Genomic DNA, 17,826 nt, shown 5'->3' with positions numbered 1-17,826 from the left:
GGAGTAGGGGTTAGGGTATGGGAAGGGGTGCAGGCTCCGGCTTGGAGTGCGGGGTCTGGGGATGAGGGGTTTGGGGTGCAGGAAGGTTCCGGACTGGGATCAAGGAGTTCAGAGGGCAGGAGGGGGATCAGGGCTGGGGCAGAGGGTTGGGGCATCTGGAGGGGCTCAGGGGTGCAGGCTCCGGACAGCGCTTACCTCAAGCGGCTCCCGGAAGCAGCGCCATGTTCCTATACAACTCCTACGTGGACAGGTGGCTCTGCACGCTACCCTGTCCGCAGGCACAACCCCTGCAGCTCCCATTGGAGCATCAGAGAGATCATTGGAGCAGGGCCGTTGGAGCGCGTAGGAGCTGGAGGGGGACCATGTCGCAGCTTCTGGGAGACACATGGAGTGGCCCCCAACCCTCCTCCCTGGCTGGAGCGGGGAAGCCCAGCGGAAGCTCAAGGGCCGGCTAAAAACAGCCAGCGGGCCGGATTTGGCCTGTGGGCTGTAGTTTGTTCACCCCAGTATACTGAATATGTACTTTCAACCTTAACTCCATCTTAACGTAGTCCTTTTCCCGCCCCGTGGGAATTTTCTGATTTTTGTAAATTCTTAAAAGTTTCATATAGTTATACTAACCAAAAAACCCACAAAGAATGATCCCACTGTACAACACTTCTAATGATTTGACAGCACGCAGTATTGATTTTGTTGTTTTATATTTCATTTCGTATTTTAAGGGTTGCTTCGCTAGTTCGCCAGAATAGTGGCACCAGCCAGTTAGCTGGGTATTGCTGAATCTGACCCTTAGTTTGTAATTGACTTTCTAATTGAGAGGTTGAGCACTCACTACATGAAGGGGGATGAAGAGAGCCCCAGTCCTTGAGTCATAATGTCTCTAGCTTTAAAAAGTTTCAAAGAGATTGAATCCAGGGGCGGCTCCAGGCACCAGTGCAGCAAGCGCGTGCCTGGGGCGACAAGCTGCAGGGGGGCAGCCTGCCGGTCGCTGCGGGGGCAGCAGTCAGGCGGCCTTCAGCGGCATGCCTGCGGGAGGTCCGCTGGTCCCGCGGCTTCGGCGGCAATTTGGTGGCGGGTACGCCGAAGCCGCGGGACCGGCGGACCTCCTGCAGGCATGCCGTCGAAGGCTGCCTCACTGCCGTGCTTGGGGCGGCAAAATACATACAGCCGCCCCTGATTGAATCCCTCCTTTAAGCGCAAAATGGAACTCAAGTGTGACTATGCAGGGTCGCCATAATAGTAAAGAGAAACTGGAGAACAGAGACAGACATATACCCACATCTATACACTTTCAAGCTTTCACCTGTTAAAAACTGGAAACTACCTTGCCCTCTCCCTAGCTCCCTTCTAACCTGTGTCTATGTGGGCCTTATCATTAAAGCGCTATTTGCATCAAGCATCCAACCACACCATCCCACCCTGCTCCTACACCAGGGGTAGTCAATAGGCGACCCGTGGGCCAAATCCAGAGCACCAGACAATTTTGAACGGACCCCAAAATCTTTTTATTTACTTATCATCATCATTATCTTTTTATCATTTTCTATGGAGTCTGGACCTTGACTATACCTTGACCAAGAAAGCTGGACCTTCACAAAAAATAATTGATTACTCTTGTCCTACGCCATATAGAGCACTAGGTATGTACCATGTTGCATAAAGGAAGCTCTTCTACTGTGAAGCCTTTATCTGCTGCCATCTGGTGGGGACTGTAAGAATGGTTTTACTCAGAATATATGCTCTCCTCGCGCCCCCGCCTATACATGTAAAGGCATCTAATTGTAAATGCTAAATCTCCAGAAACAGGCAAACAAACTTTACAACACAGAGCACATCAAAACTCTCAGCCCCACATGAATTATTTTTTCATCCGTTGTGCTAAATGTGAATGAATCATAAATGTATATTAGTTATCTCTTCCTTCCAAACCTTCACTAAAAAAGCAGCCAATTTAAAATCCTCTATAGAAAGTCAGACCTAGTTCTTCATCTGGTTTTCTGGTCTCTAAGGCCAGGTGGATTTAAAGGCTGATCCAGGCTCCCCAGATTGAGCCTCATTTGAATTTGGTTGCTCATAATGTCAGCAATTGCTGACAAATGCCACTATTATCGCTGAGAAGACCACTCCAGGCAAACTACATATTAAATAATTTCAAAGGAGATATACCCAAAGGAGTCCAGGATTGGACAGCAAAAAGTGTGGAGCAACTGTTTTACAAACAAAAGGCCAAGTGAATAATGGAAGTCCGAGTTCAGTCAGCAGCAGCTTTTTATGCTCCAGGAACCTTATCACTAGACACAAAACTATCTGGTGGGTGAAAGGGAGGGGGTTCCTGTCTATGCCAGGGAATTTTTTTTTAAAGTCTCCCACTGTTGCTAACACCATTTCAACTCCATTGGTGTTAGTGTGACAGCCACACTTTTGGCCAACATCAGGGATTGAACCAGGGATGCCCCCCTTTTCTCCTCCCCTAAGCTAAAAGCATGGGTGTCGCTACAGTTTGAGCCAAAGAGCCAGGCTCTCTAGCCAAGAGTTTGGATCAGACAGAGAGGGGAACCATAATACACGCTGACCAGTAGACGGGACTGTTGCTACCACCACCTACGTACAAAGCAGAGGGTTGATTTGACTTGTTTTGAATATGATCAGAATACAATGTACTTTGTAAGCTGACAGAAGCAGGAGCCCTGTCTATATTCCCAGCACTACTAACATAGGTGGAAATGAATAGTTATTAGCACCAGAAAGAAACATTGGGGGGAAATTCCCAGTGCAGGCAAGGCCAGGGCATGTGGTCTACTCATTACAACAGAGAACTAGGAACAAAGAGCCCTGGGGCTCCAGCTACACTAGGATCAGAAATGCAGGGCTGGAAGGGACCTGAAAAAGTCATTTAATCCATACACACCCCAACATAATGGTTGTCAGCAAAAGGTCCCTCTTGACGTCCCCCCACCCTGCTTTTAACTGATGGTGAAAGTGGTTCATTGTTTCATAGAGTTTAAGGCCAAAAGGGAGCATTAAGATCATCTAGTCCGACTACCTGTATATCACAGGCTGTTAAATTTCATCTAGTTACCTCCTTATTGAGTCCAATAACATGTATTTGACTAAAGCATATGTATAACATGTATTTGACTAAAGCATATTTTCGTGGGTCACCAAATGAAATTAACAGGCAGCAGGTTTAAAACTTCACACAATGCACAATCAAACTGTGGAACTCCTTTCCAGAGGATGTTGTGAACGCCAAGACCATAATAGGGTTCAAAAAAGAACTAGACAAATTCATGGAGGATAGGTTCATCAATTGCTATTAGCCAGGATGGGTAGGAATGGTGTCCCTAGCCTACGTTTGCCAGAAGCTGGGAATGAGCAACGGGATGGATCACTTGATGATTACCTGTTCTGTTCATTCCCTCTGGGGCACCTGGCACTGGCCACTGTCAGAAGACAGGATTCTGGGCTAGATGGACCTTTGGTCTGACCTAGTAGGGCCATTCTTATGTTCCAGAAAGGCAGCCAGTCTTGAAGACATCAAAAGATGAAGACTCCACAACTTCCTTGGTAGTTTTTTTCAAATGATTAACCACCCAAACTGTTGAAAAATTGTGTCTAATTTCTAATTTTAATTTGGCTTCAGCGTTCCAGCCACTGGTTCCTGTTCCTTCTCCACTTCCAAGAGAAGTTCTTACCCATTTTAAGAAGGCAAACAATCCTCATCAGCGACTCCATATTAAGATGAGCGGACAGAGAATTCAGTGAGACACAGGAACATCAGGACAGCATACTTTCTCCCCAGAGCAAAAATACCAGATGTAAGCACAAGTCTGGATGACTTTATGAGGTCATGTGGCAAATTTCTACTGGTGATAACATTGGAATCAATCACTCATTATCACATGGAACTACACAGATTATAGAGGACTTCAGGGACCTTGGAAGGGAGCTGAAGAAGAGGAAAATCAAAGGGATCTTCTCCGAGTGAGAAGAGAGCAGGTTGAAAATAGTGAAGGTGAACTACTGGCTACGTGACTAGTGTGAACCTAAAGGTTTTGGTGTTGTGGACCCTGGGTCACATTCCAGTGGAAAAGAGAGCTGTTCTAATCTCACATGTAGGGGGGGGGGGCTAATCTGCTCAGCTCGAGAGCAGCTGGAGCAGCCAGGAAGGCATTAAACTAACATAAGGGAATGGTGCTTCACAGGCAACTACGGTACAGATTCAAACTCAGCATATTGTGAATAAATTAAACCAATGAATGCGAAGAGAAGAGATTTTTCAATTGCTTATGTACCCATGCTAGGAGTCTGGGTAACAAGCAAGAGGCATTGGAAAGTCTCACTGATGAGAAGAAATTTGATATAACTGGCATTACTAAAACCTAGTGGGATGATTTGCGTGGCTGGAATTTTTGAATCACTGGATATAACCTGTTCAGGCAGAATAGAGAAGTAAAAGATAGAGATGGGGTGGCTGAACTGGTACTATACACTAAAGACATCATTACCTGTTATAGAATTATTGATAATTCAGACATGCAGGATCTTGAATGTATATGGAGCAATGGCTAATGAACAAAACCCAGGAGAGAGTACTGGTGGGGGTCAGTTACAGACCACCGAATCAAACCAGAGAACACGACTAGTTACTCCTTAACCTCTTGCATAATATGTGCTAAGAAGAACTGTGTCATGGGAAATTTCAATTTGGGAGATATATGCTGGAGGTCCCATGCAACCTATAGTAAAACATCAATAGAGTTTCTAACAATTGTAGAGATGATGGTTTTCTAACAACTACAGGTATTGCACCCAACATGAGGTAATTCTTTTTGACCTCATTATGATGGATACAGATTAATTAATCACTGGACTGGAAGTTGGTGGTTGCCAAGGGACTTTGAGGGCCCACGGGACCAGAAACCAGTCCTGTAGAGCTACCAGGCAAGATGACATCTCCAGGCTACTGCCCAGCAGCTATGGACACAGACTACGGGAAGTTCTGCCTCAAGGATCTGACAAATAGCAGCCTCAGAGTTTAGAAAAATGTGAATGAAAATTGGGAGCTCTTTAAGAAGAGTCTATTAAATGGCCAAAAAGGTCACAATTAAAGAAGAGGACAACTTTGGCTAAAAAAGCCCATCTTGGTTCAGTGGTGAAGTGAAGGCAGCAATAAGAAATAAAAAAGGGATATATAATACATGGAAAAAAGGGGAAATAGCAATTGATATAAACTAGAAGTTATGAAGTACAAAACATTGACAAGGAAAGCAAATGACTTGCAAAATCAAAAGCTAGCAGGTCTAAGGACAATAAGGAGGTTATTAAAAATTATATTAGGAATGTAAGAAATCTTAGCAATGGGAAAGGCCCATTAGTAGGTGGAGATTGTAAAATTGTCAATAACAATGCAGAAAAGGCAGACATATTCAATTACTATTTCTGATCTGCATTTAGAACGCAGGATGATGTACTCGGCTCATGAGGATAATGAAGTACTTTTCAGCACATGAGTAAGCAAACAGGATATTAGACAACATCTACCAGGGATAAACATTTTTAAGCGCACAGGCCTAGATAACTTGCAACCAAGAGTCCTAAGAGAGTTGGCTGAGGAGATGCCTGGTCTGCTGGTGTTAATTTTTAATAAATCTCGGAATGCTGGAGAAATTCCAGAAGACTGGAAGAGTGCTCGTGTTGTACCAATATTAAAAAAAGGCAAGCAGGATGACCTGGTAACTATAAACCAGATACCCCAACATCAATCCCCAGCAAAATAATAGAAAAGCTAGTACAGGATTCAATTGATAATGAATTAAATGATAGGCCTATAATTTAATGCTAGTCAAAAAGGTTTTATGGAAAATAGTTCAACACTGAATTAACTTATTTCATGAGATTACAAATCTGGTTGATAAAGATAACTGCACAGATGTAATAGACTTTTGTAAGGCGTTTGACTTAATACCGCATGACATTCTGTTGAAGAAAAAGGAGAATATCAATACAGCACACATTAAATTAGTTAAGAACTGGCTAACTGACAGATCTCAAAAAGTAGATATTGATGGGGAATTATTGTTGAATGAAGGTGTTTCTAATGGCTTTCCACAGGGATCGGTAGGAAGCCCTACATTGTTCAACATTTTCATCAATGATCTGAAAGTAAATATCAAATAATTGCACATGAAGTTGGTAGAAGATACAAAGAGTGGTGCAGTCTACTAACGTCCAAAGAACCAAACCCTTTTCAGCACTGCTTAAGAAAGCACAAGAGAGATGTGGCACAACACAGCAGTGCTGGAAAATGGTTTTGTTCTACCTACATCAGCAGCTAGCTGATTTTCATCACCAAATCAGCAACAACAGAAGATGCACAATATCTGGTAGCAGTGGGTAACAGCTCATTTTCTTAGGGCTTGTCCACACACAAACTTGCACTGCCCTAACTTAAAACGTGTTGCTAAACCGATGGAAGTTTGTGTGTTGATAATTTGATTTCTGTTTATAGCCTTATTTTGGTTTATCTTTGTAAGGAATCGAGTTAAACTAATTCAACATAAGCCTCTCAAACTGTAATAAAAGTGTGTCTATGCACCAATTAAATCAGTTTCAAAAATCCATCTTTAGTTAAACCAGGGCTGGTTTGTGTGGAGATAAGCCCCTAAAGTAAACAGTACCTTGGGCTCTTTCCCCAGATCTGCCAGCAACTGGTTTAGCCAAAACAATTCAGAGCTGCCTGGAGTCTATCTACATTGAAGCAGTAACCAGTTTTAAAATCCATTTTAGTGTGTGGAGGGAAATTTTCGTTGCACAGACGAGGCAGCTATGTGATGTTGAACAAATCACTATCTCTGTGCTTCACTTTCCCCATCTACATAATGGGAACAACATTGAACATAAGAACATAAAAGTGGCCATACTGGGTAAGACCAAAGGTCTATCTAGCCCAATGTGACATTGCATCCCATAATGCTTTATGGGAATATGCTTATGAATGTATATATGACATAACTGGAATATGTTTTATGCTACATATGCCATGTAACATATCTCTGTAAAGGTTATGATCTACTGACTATATTCATCCTATTTGTATGCATGTATCACTTTTGTATTCGAAGTTACGAATATTGGCTATGTACTTGTTTAATTTTAAATAGCCGCCACATCTGAGCTTTCCCAAGATGTGGCTTGGCTGGTAAGGAACTCAGTCATGCATGGACATATGACTTGCCCATGTGACTCCAAAACTCCATTTTATAGCTGGATTCTACACAGGGGGAGCGTGGGGTGTCCACCCACAAGAGAAAGTCTATTTAAAACCCTGGGAGACCCCTCCATTTTCTCTTCAGCTGACTCAAGAGATAGCTTCTCCACCTCCAAAGGATACTTGAAAGAAACTGGGACAAAGGACAGTAACTACAGGGGGTGTGAGTGATTGCTGGACTCAGACTAGAAGGAGGCTAGTCTGTAAAAGAGGCTTATTGGAACATCTCTGAGGGTGAGATTTTATCTGTAATCACTTTCTTACTGTATTAGGCATAAACTTGCGTGTTTTATTTTATTTTGTTTCGTAATTTATTTTGTTCCGTCTGTCATTACTTGGAACCACTTAAATCCTACTTTTTGTATTTAATAAAATAATTTTTTACTTATTAATTAATCCAGAGTATCTATTAATACCTGGGGGGGGGAAGGCAAAGAGCTGTGCATATCTCTCTATCAGTGCTATAGAGGGCGAACAATTTATGAGTTTACCCTGCATAAGCTTTACACAGGGTAAAACGGATTTATTTGCGGTTTGGACTCCATTGGGAGTTGGGCACCTGAGAGTTAAAGACAGGAACACTTCTTGAGCTGCTGTCAGTTAAGCCTGCAGTTTGTGGGACGTGGTTCAGACCTGGGTCTGGGTTTGTAACAGGCTAGCGTGTCTGGCTCAAACCAGGCAGGGCACTGAAGTCCTAAGCTGGCAGGGAAAGCAGGGGAAGTCTCAACACATCAGGTGGCAGTCCCAAAGGGGATTTCTGTGACACATCCCATCAAACCCAGTATCCGACAGCGTCCAATGCCACATGCCCCAGAGGGAATGAACAGAACAGGTAATCATCAAGTGATCCATCCCCTGTTGCCCATTCTCAGCTTCTGGCAAAGAGAGGCTAGGGACACCATCCCTGCCTATCCTGGCTAATAGCCACTGATGGACCTATCCTCCATGAACTTACTTAGTTCTTTTTTGAACCCTGTTATAGTCTTGACCTTCACAACGTCCTCTGGCAAAGAGTTCCACAGACTGACTGTGTGTTGTGTGAAAAAATACTTCCTTTTGTTTGTTTGTTTTAAACCTGCTGCCTATTAATTTAATTTGGTGACCCTTAGTACTTGTGTTATGAGAAGGAGTAAATAACACTTGCTTGTTTACTTTCTCCACACAAGTCATGATTTTATAGACCTGTATCATATCCCCCCTTAGTCATCTCTTTTCCAAGCTGAAAAGTCCCTGTCTTATTAATCTCTCCTCAAACAGAAGCCGTTCCATAGCCCTAATCATTTTTGTCACCCTTTTCTGAACCTTTTCCAATTCCAATATATCTTTTTTGAGATGGGGCAACCACATCTGCATGTAGTATTCAAGATAACTATTGCACAGGGATGTTTGTGAAGCATAACAGAAGTTAGGTATTTAGGGATCCTCAGTAAAAGGTGCTGTATTAGGTCTTAGCATTTCACGCCCAAAACAACACACAATGACAGGTAACGGGGACAAGAGGAGGGATGTCATGGAAGCTGACAAACTGTAGACCTGACAGGGATACAACCAGGGCGAGGAAAGATACAGTATGTGGAAGTGGGGGGAAAATCCAAGATGACCCATTCTGCTGAACACTGAAGGATGGAGATCCAACCTGCACTCCATCTTAAGAGGAAAGAAACACAAAACATTGCACGGCTTACCAGAAGATGCCAAAGTGTTCATGATGGGAGGGCTATTTAGGCAAGGTGTTTGTTCTCTCAGTGGAAGATAGCCAGCTCTATGATTGCTTCAGTGCTCAGCAGTAGTTGATGCATAGAGCACATTAACATAGTCTCCAGAGGAGTCAGTTTGCTCCCTTCTGAGCTGCAGATGAGATGCTTCAGTGACAGCAGCGAGCTGGGGGAGTGAAGGCAGTGCCACACTGGAATGGCAAGAAATATCTAGAGACTAGGACTTGCTTCTTATGGGCATCCATCTGACGTGCTTGTCTGCCAGTGTCAGTTTCCACTGAGGAAAATAGTGCAGTAAAAGGGGGTGGCAGTGGTTGGGGGTGGAGGAAGAAAAGATCTGAGAATAAAATAAACTTCTCTCTCCCTTGCACAGAAGGAAGGAAATTTCTCCAGCAGGTTCCCATCATCACAGAAACACCTTTTTTCTAAGTAAAGAAGCCATGTACCTTAGGGCCAAGAGAAGCAGAAAGATTCAACATAGGAGGGTAGAAGGAAGATCAATACAGAGAAGAGAATAAAGGGTGAGTTAAATGGAAGAGGAAAGCGAGTGAGAAAGGAGATGATGCAAAGAGGGGAAACAACGAGAGGGAGGCTGATTGAGAGACACGGAGAAGCTGTTAATTATCCAAATAAACATTTTATTGCATCTGCATGTAAATTTTAAGCACTTTAAACACAGGGTGACTGCTAAGTCCCTCTCTTTGCAAAGACCAGTTTTATGTCTAACATTACAAGCCTTGGCAATGCCATGACTGCACGACCAGCAGCTGTGCCACAGCTATTAGGTACAGATATGATGATGATATTTGGTCAGTGAGTTCTGAGGTTACCAGCACAGCTCCCAATCTCCCTGGTGAACAAAATCAGAGCATATGGCATTCGATGTGCTGAAACTGTCAGGCTCATAATTAACTGATCAGAGTACATATGGAGCTCACAGACAGTATAAATCTCTCAACGTAAAAAATGCTGGGGACTATTGAAGGTGTCAGTGTGAGTCTTCCCTGCAAATCTCTCTTCATTAATGTTTCATATGGAGCCAAATGTGTTGTAATAAAATGGCTATTAATGGAGTTGTATTTATGATGATTTCTCTTTTATGCAGCTGGCGTTAACCTTTCAAACCCTACATTTCACACAGGGCTTTCTCAGAATAATCATTACTGCCGGAACAGAAACCCCTAGTCAGAGGATCTCTTGATTTGTCCTATTCACACGGAGGTTAGGTTAGTGGGTGCTGGGCAAGTAAAAATTCATCAAGTTAGTGGCTGTCACTGACGCTGCTGACGTCACTGTGTCAAAATGAAAATCCATTTCTAGTTACAGACACAGCTTGGATTCTGTTTATTTTAGGTATTTATAGAGCTCCAATTGGCATGGTATCTAGAGGCAAAGTCATCCCATCTCAGCTCTCTGTACTCTCCAGAACACACACTTATACACATGGCGAGACAGGTCATTAACCACTCAGAACAGACATACATATTCTGCTCGTTTCTTTGGCCACAATTCCGCATGGCATTCTTCTTTTGCCTGCTTCACATTCAAAGCTTTGGAAAAGCATATTCTTGAATCTGTGTGTTCAAGATAATAGGACATAGAAAAATACAGAACAAAGTGTGCATTTATGGACTTGTGTCTGCAGGTGTGGGGATGTGTATAAACACAAACAGGTCCTACTTAACACTTAGCTGTCTGTGAAGGTTTGTTTCTACAGTTCTGATCCAATTTGGATTAAAGATGGTGCCCAAACTGCATTTATCAGTGCATGTGTGTGCTTCACGCTATAAGCCATTTGGGCTACATGGTCTAGATATGTGGAAATTGTGGCTAGATATGTGGAAAGTGCGGAATGACATGGCCCACCTGCTAAGCAGGGTTTTGCTCCAAGAGCTCATTACATCTGGGCCACAATATATACCTTGGCTACTGATCAACTCCTTGCATACTCCTTGCATACGGTGTGTTTTTTGATTTATAAAGCCCTAATTGGTTTGGGTTCTGGCTATGACAGATGCTTCTCTGTCCATGCATTATCTCAGCAATTCAGATCATCTCAAACTGACAGCATCCTCTTGGTACAAACAGGGTACCCTCACTGAAAACCAGGGAATTTGCATGCCCCCTTGGTTTGTCAGATCATGCATTTGATGAACTTCAAAGATATTCTTTCAAGATCCACCTGTTCTCCCAGACTTATTCTGGGGGAGAGGAGGTTCTGATGACGGGGCTTCAGGAAGTTGTTTTGGGTGGTATTTGGGGGTTGCGAAAATACTGCAGATCATCTGCAGTGTTCTCCATCTGTGACTGACGGATGTCGGTCAGGCTGGGTATCCTGTTCTCATGTTTTATTGCAACTGTTTGATATCAATGTTGTAATGTGCCCAAAGCCTGGAAAAAATTCTCTGATTTACATCTGAACGTCATATTCTCACCACCACCAATTAATATTTCATAGGGCAAAACCACATGGGAGCACACAAGAGGGAGATAAAGAGAGAGACAGAAAAACTGGATGATCTTGGGGAGGGAAACAACTATCGTTCATGTGTGTTTACATGTACACACACCTCGAACTCTTTTGAGTACTAGTAACTCAGACTACATCTACACTAATAGCCAGGGGTGTGACTCCCCTGCTCACATACACATAGCGTGAATATAATTAGCAGTGCAGTTGCGAGAGCCCAGGTAGTGGCAGTGCAGGCAGGGTTGAACTGTGCCGAGTACATACCCACCAGTTTCAACAGCTGCACGGCCTTTTAGACTCACACTAGCACGATGAGAGCTAGTGTGGGCATGTGTACGTGAACAGGGAAATCACATCCCCCAGTTCAGAGTGTAGACATAGTCTCAGATACATGTTCCAGGCACAGAGCTTCTCACTCAAACTACCAGAACTCAATGCTTCTCTCTCATGCACGCTCTCTATTTAGCATTGACAGAAGATTGCTACCACCTCCTCTTAAACTCAACTTACACATCTTGCAAAGGAGTATCCAGCCCTCATCTCCTTCATGAGCAAAAAGCAGATAATACTCCAACCTTACTGCCTCCCTGGCCTTGTTCACTGTATCATTATCAACCACCGCTTCATATTCATTAGATGTCTTCTTTTCTCATACAGAACTGCTGATACAATCCATGGGGGAAAAAATAATATATACAAGAAAATGTCTGGATAGAAAATCCATTTTTTCTTGTATGATTTCTTTGGAGGAGGCGTGGTTGCTGGTAACAAATCAGGGGGATCATAAAACAGCCTTTTCTCTACAGTGCACAAGTAAAAAGCTGTCAGATAGCTATAGGGCTAACAAAGGAATCTACTTGCTGGGAATGTGTGAATAGATTTAAATAAATGAAAACCTCAGATAAAGAAAAACCCTGGGATAAAACATGACAGGTAGGTGAGGGCATTATTCTTTATATGGGAAAAGAGGACAAACTATTTTTTCTTAAAGGTAAACTACAATGCACAAAGGAAGTTATGCTCATGCCTTTATGCGCCGTACAGAGACTGACTCAAACTTTTTCCCCTTAAAGGTTTTTTCTGCCTTTTTAAAAAAAACATTAGAATTACTAGGCCATGCACTCTGTTACTTTTGCAGGCCAAGCACACTTGCACACCCCAGTGGCTCTTACGTTCTTCTATTTCTCATACAAGTTCCATGTGTGCTGTTCTCCCATCTCCCCTATTTCAGGGACTCTCTGCAACCCCCCCTTCCTCCATTATGCAAGTGGCTGTGTGTCCCCCTCCCCTTTTCCCATTCCCCCATGTCAGCAGCCCTGTGTGACCCATTTCCCCTTCCTTCACATGCAAGAGGCACTGTGTGTCCCCCATTCCCCTTTTCCTCACCATGGCAGAACTCCTGTGTGCCCCCCTCCATTCCTCCCTCCACCATGATAGGGACTGTGGCTCCTCTGTGTCACCCATGCTAGCACCAGTGGAACTGCATTGGATTAGTAAATTCCCTAAAGATCTTCATGTAGATGTAGCCATAGGGATTAACAGCTACAACTCAAGGACTCAAGGTTCCACCCTATGTGAGGTCACAAGCTAAGTCCTCTGAAGATCTTGCAAGGGGTCTCTAATAAAAAGAGGAAAGATAGGTTTCCTGACATGCAACAAGAATGAACACACTTTTGGGGGGAAGGGGAGATTCAAACAAAATAAATACAGTAAAGGGCACCATTTTTTCTTGTGTAGTTTACCTTTGAGCCACTGAAGTCTTTACAGCGCTTCAAAGCTTAAAAGCATAGTTAGGATGTGGTGGCTAACTGCACCCCCCCCCCTCCCCCCCCCCCCCCCCCCCCACTTCTGGTATAAACCCAGGAAATGTTATTTTAATTGGTCTATATGCTGTTTCACACCTAAATTTCCTGTGGTAATAAATGAAAAAAAAATATTGTACCAGTTTTTTTAACATGTAACTAAAGCAAAGTTTAAATTACACAAAAATCCTTTAAAAGCAAAGCACGCTTATAACAGAAAATTACACCCTGGTGGGCTATACCAGTGGTTTTCAACCTGGGGTCTGCGGACTATCTAATTTCCAAAGAGGTCCTTGCTGCCACTCAAAAATTTTTAGGGGTCCGCAAATGAAAAAAAGTTGAGAATCACTGGGTTATACCATAAAAAGTTAGTTTGCACCCACTGGTTCATACTTTAAGCCTGGTATCAATAGTGGTTCAAATAATTACAACTACTTATTTAACTACTTAATTATTGCAGAGTAATAAAATTATAAAAATCAAAACAAATCAAAAATATAATGCACATAAAACATATGCTAATATAGAAAAGAAAAACAAAATCAGTGGAATATTGGCCTGGCTTGACATGAGTAATTGGACACGGGTGAGGCCTCATTTCTTGGGGGATAGGATTAGGGAGGTATATGAATCAGCAGTCTGGGAACAGAATGTCTGTACTAGATAAGACGGGCAGGAACACCCAGGGAACCATTTACAATGGACAAAGTAAGTTGGGAATGTAACAATGAGACAAAGAGTAAGTCGTACATGGACAGAGCATGTTGTACAGGGATCATTTCCTACAAAGTAACCAGCCAATCCCAAAACGTATCAGGCAATGTACAGTAAATGCAATGCAATGTGTAAATGTATCTAAAGGAAGAAGTTTGCTGTGTAACTTTGGATGTGTGGTAAGCCCAGAACCCACCCCCTCAGCTTGAGCCTGGAAAAGGTCTTGGGAGAACCCCAGCGAGGGGATGGATGCTTCTTCAGGAGTCAAAATCTGCTGCCATGAAGACTACGATAGTGGACAAGCAGCTGATGAAGAGGAGACAGATGATCTTTTCTGATATCTGAGGCCTTGGCTACACTGGCAATTCACAGCGCTGCACTCGCTGCGCTCAGGGGTGTGAAAAAACACCCCCCCCGAGCGCAGCGAGTGCAGCGCTGTAAAGGACCAGTGTAATCAGCGCCTGTAGCGCTGCAAGCTATTCCCCTCGGAGAGGTGGAGTACTTGCAGCGCTGCGAGAGAGCTGTGAATCCGCTGCCACGGCAGCGCTGTGAATCCGCAAGTGTAGCCAAGGCCTCTGTCTCTTTTTGGGTGATTCAGATGGTCTCTGATATGACCAGAAAGACTGTTTTTGAGAGGGTTGAAGGCTAGCTGGTCTCTCAAGTGCTGATATATTTACTCCTAAAGATCTCAAAATCACTTGAGAATCCTTTAAAGAGTGCAGTTCATCAGCTTTAGCACTAAACAATGCACATGGCTCAAAAGACAGATCCTCTATTGTCATCTGTACTACTAAAGGTATGCCAAGTGACTGTAACTGAGAGGATGAGATTCTGGAACAGAAGTCTTCAGCAAGGCATGAATTCTGCAACAAATTCTGCTGCCACAGAATCACCAAATACATGGTGCCCTCACTTCTTCTATTTCTGTAGGCATCCAAACTCTACATATCTCCCTTGACTTTCTCATAATCTGTCAAGTCTCTAACAGCTCTGCCATTGTCTGCATCTTTGGTACCATCTCTTACCATTCCCATTCATGTTCAGATAAATCCCATCTCTGCCCTCGTTTAAGTGCTTTGTGCCTTGTTCTATGCCGTCCCTTATACCTGTAATTCCCTCCCTGTAGTATTTCAACTCTTCTCTTACTCTACTCCATTTTCCTCTTTCTGCCCTTATGAAAGCCACTGTATCCTAGTTGGCCTTTTATGAGGACCATTGTCTCCTGTTCTGTAACACATCCACTCTCTATCCTAACTCTCAGTAAAGCACCTCTACCTCAATATAACGCAACCCGATATAACATGAATTTGGATATAACGCGGTAAAGCAGTACTCTGGGGGGGTGGGGCTGCGCACTCCGGTGGATCAAAGCAAGTTCAATATAACGCAGTTTCACCTACAACGCGGTAAGATTTTTTGGCTCCTAAGGACAGCGTTATATCGAGGTAGAGGTGTATCTCAGAAGCTGGGAATGGGTGATAGGGGATGGATCATTTGATGATTACCTGTTCTGTTCATTCTGTCTGGGGCACTTGGCATTGGCCACTGTTAGAAGACAACTGGGCTAGATGGACCTTTGGCCTGACCCAGTATGGCCGTTCTTATGAATAATGGTAGGAGAGAATACAATTCTATTATGTGTGTATAAATACATATTGGTGCTGATTTTGCAAGTTGTGTTTTGAGCCCACGCCCAATCACCCCTACTCTTAAAAACCTTTCATTAAAAAGTTTTTGCAAAAGGCATTTTGCAAACTCTGTCTTTGACTTTGTGGTTTTCTCTGAATGCCAGTTAAATAAAGGATTTGCAAATGGTCCCAACAAGCAACTTAACCATGTGAACTCAGCATGTGAACCCAACAGGTGACTTCATTCCCCTCCAAATGCACAAGCACGCTGTATACAGAATTAGAGAAACCAGATGGGAAAGAACACCTACTGTAGCTCTTGACCACAGAGTCTGTGGCCCACTGCTATATAGATTATGTCTATACTGGGGTTAGAGCACAGTGCCTCCTCATTACCTCTATCTCAGCGTTGTGCGCATGCACCTTCTGCACCATTTCTTCTGCTTCACGCATGCGCCGGCTCAGCTGGGGCGAGTGCTCTGATGGGGTCAGCTCACTGTCGTATGACTCCAGAATTGCTCTCATTCCATCACGCTCCTGTTGTAAAGAAAAACAGACTGTTAAGACTTTCCACTGGATACATGCAGCCTGCATCTTCAAACTGACACATCCAATTAAATTTAACATTTTTTACTATTGCTCTCCAACATGGTGAAGAGCATTATTTTGGTCAGAAAGTTCTTCCACTACTCTTTTGTATACACACCACACAAACAAAGAGATATAAAAATCTATTGCTCTGAGAGTTGGAAATGTACATAAACACATACATCCCTTTTAGATGATAACACGCACACAGTATAACTTTTGCCATTTTACACGTGTATACCAAGAACAAATGAAATTAGAGCCCTCAAGTAGCAGATGCTTCTTGGAGACACCTCAACGTGGCTGTTCCGGGAAAACAGCAATGAGTTATGGGAGCTAAATCAGGGAACTTTATTCTGCCATCAGTGAAGTCGAAGATGAGTGCAGACGTCTTCTAATGAAGAGCCCTTAAATATAAAGCAAGTACTTTATTCTCACAGCATAGATGTGTTTAGTGTAATCCACCACACCACACAGGATTTGGATAGGATTACATGGAGAAAGAGTACTTTACCTTCAAAGTGGAGGGATTAAATTCTCATTTTATGAAGGGTTTCTCAAATGTGGTCATTAAAAATTTAGGTTAATCCACAGCGGAAGAAAAAAAATGAATGGATACTAGAAGGGCCCCAGAAGAAAGCACTGACCAATGAAAACCTTAATTATTTATTTCCATTAGTGCCCACAATGCATGAGGCAAGCAAAGTTGGAAGTGGTCCATACTCCTACAAGCTTAAAATGGACACAGTTATGGAGATTCTCCATTTTATTTTCACTATTACCGTTCCCAGCTAAGAAGTTGTTCTTTCAGTTCATATGTTACGCCTGGTCCCCACTAACCTCCCACTTTGGACTAAGGTACGCAAATTCAGCTACGTTAATAACGTAGCTGAATTTGAAGTACCTTAGTCCGAACTTACCACAGGTCCAGACGCGACGGGGAGGCTCCTCCGTCGATGCCGCGTACTCCTCTCGCCGAGCTGGAGTACCGGCGTCGACGGCGAGCACTTCCAGGATCGATCCCAGAACATCGATTGCCTGCCGCCGGACCCTCCGGTAAGTGTAGACGTACCCTTAGACACACACTTTCTGATACTGAAGGACCTGGGTTCAAATCCCTGCAGTCCCACAGTGGAGATTATGATTGTTTGGGGAAACTGTATGTACAACTCATGAAGTCTGGTTGATACTATGAAGTTACTAAGAAAATTGTTGTATCACTCAATGTCTTTATGTAAATGTAGAATCCAACATGGCTTTCAGGTCCTTTAGCAAGTATCCATCAGACTAAGGACAACTGGAGGTAGTTAACTAATGACTGTACTCTGACTACACAATGGGCATGCTAAGGAGGTTGGCTAAAACAAGGAGAACCAGTTTTCTTCAATCCTCAACAGGGGATTGGGCATTTAGAGAGTGGAAAATTCCCAAAGAGATGGAGGTGACAAAGTAGGGGTTTTAAAAGGACTCTTAGGAAGAGAGAGACATAGGAAGTTTGAGGCAGGAGAAGGGAAGAGACATGCATGTTTTTGTAGCAGGGGGACTCAGTTTATCTGTGGGACCAAAGAAGGTCTAAGAAGAGAGAGACTCTATGGTTCAGAAATCAAACCATGAGTTGCAGCAGAAGGCTCTTGGACTA

At 43.3% G+C, this 17,826-nt stretch overlaps 1 protein-coding gene across 2 annotated transcripts in view; it reads right to left on the bottom strand.

The window, feature by feature from the left end:
- The window catches only part of MAD1L1 (mitotic arrest deficient 1 like 1), a 528,574-nt gene that overhangs the window by 271,274 nt on the left and 239,474 nt on the right, over window positions 1-17,826 (bottom strand). For both annotated transcript variants that reach the window (XM_034784297.1, XM_034784298.1), the window contains exon 12: window positions 15,996-16,136. In XM_034784297.1, coding sequence (XP_034640188.1) covers window positions 15,996-16,136 — 141 coding nt within the window. The remainder of the gene's footprint in view (window positions 1-15,995; window positions 16,137-17,826) is intronic.

The sequence above is a fragment of the Trachemys scripta genome, chromosome 10, assembly GCF_013100865.1.
Source record: "Trachemys scripta elegans isolate TJP31775 chromosome 10, CAS_Tse_1.0, whole genome shotgun sequence".
NCBI classification, from domain to species: Eukaryota; Metazoa; Chordata; order Testudines; family Emydidae; genus Trachemys; species Trachemys scripta.
The sequence above is the reverse complement of the archived record's forward strand: the minus strand, read 5'-3'. Positions and strand labels throughout refer to the sequence as shown.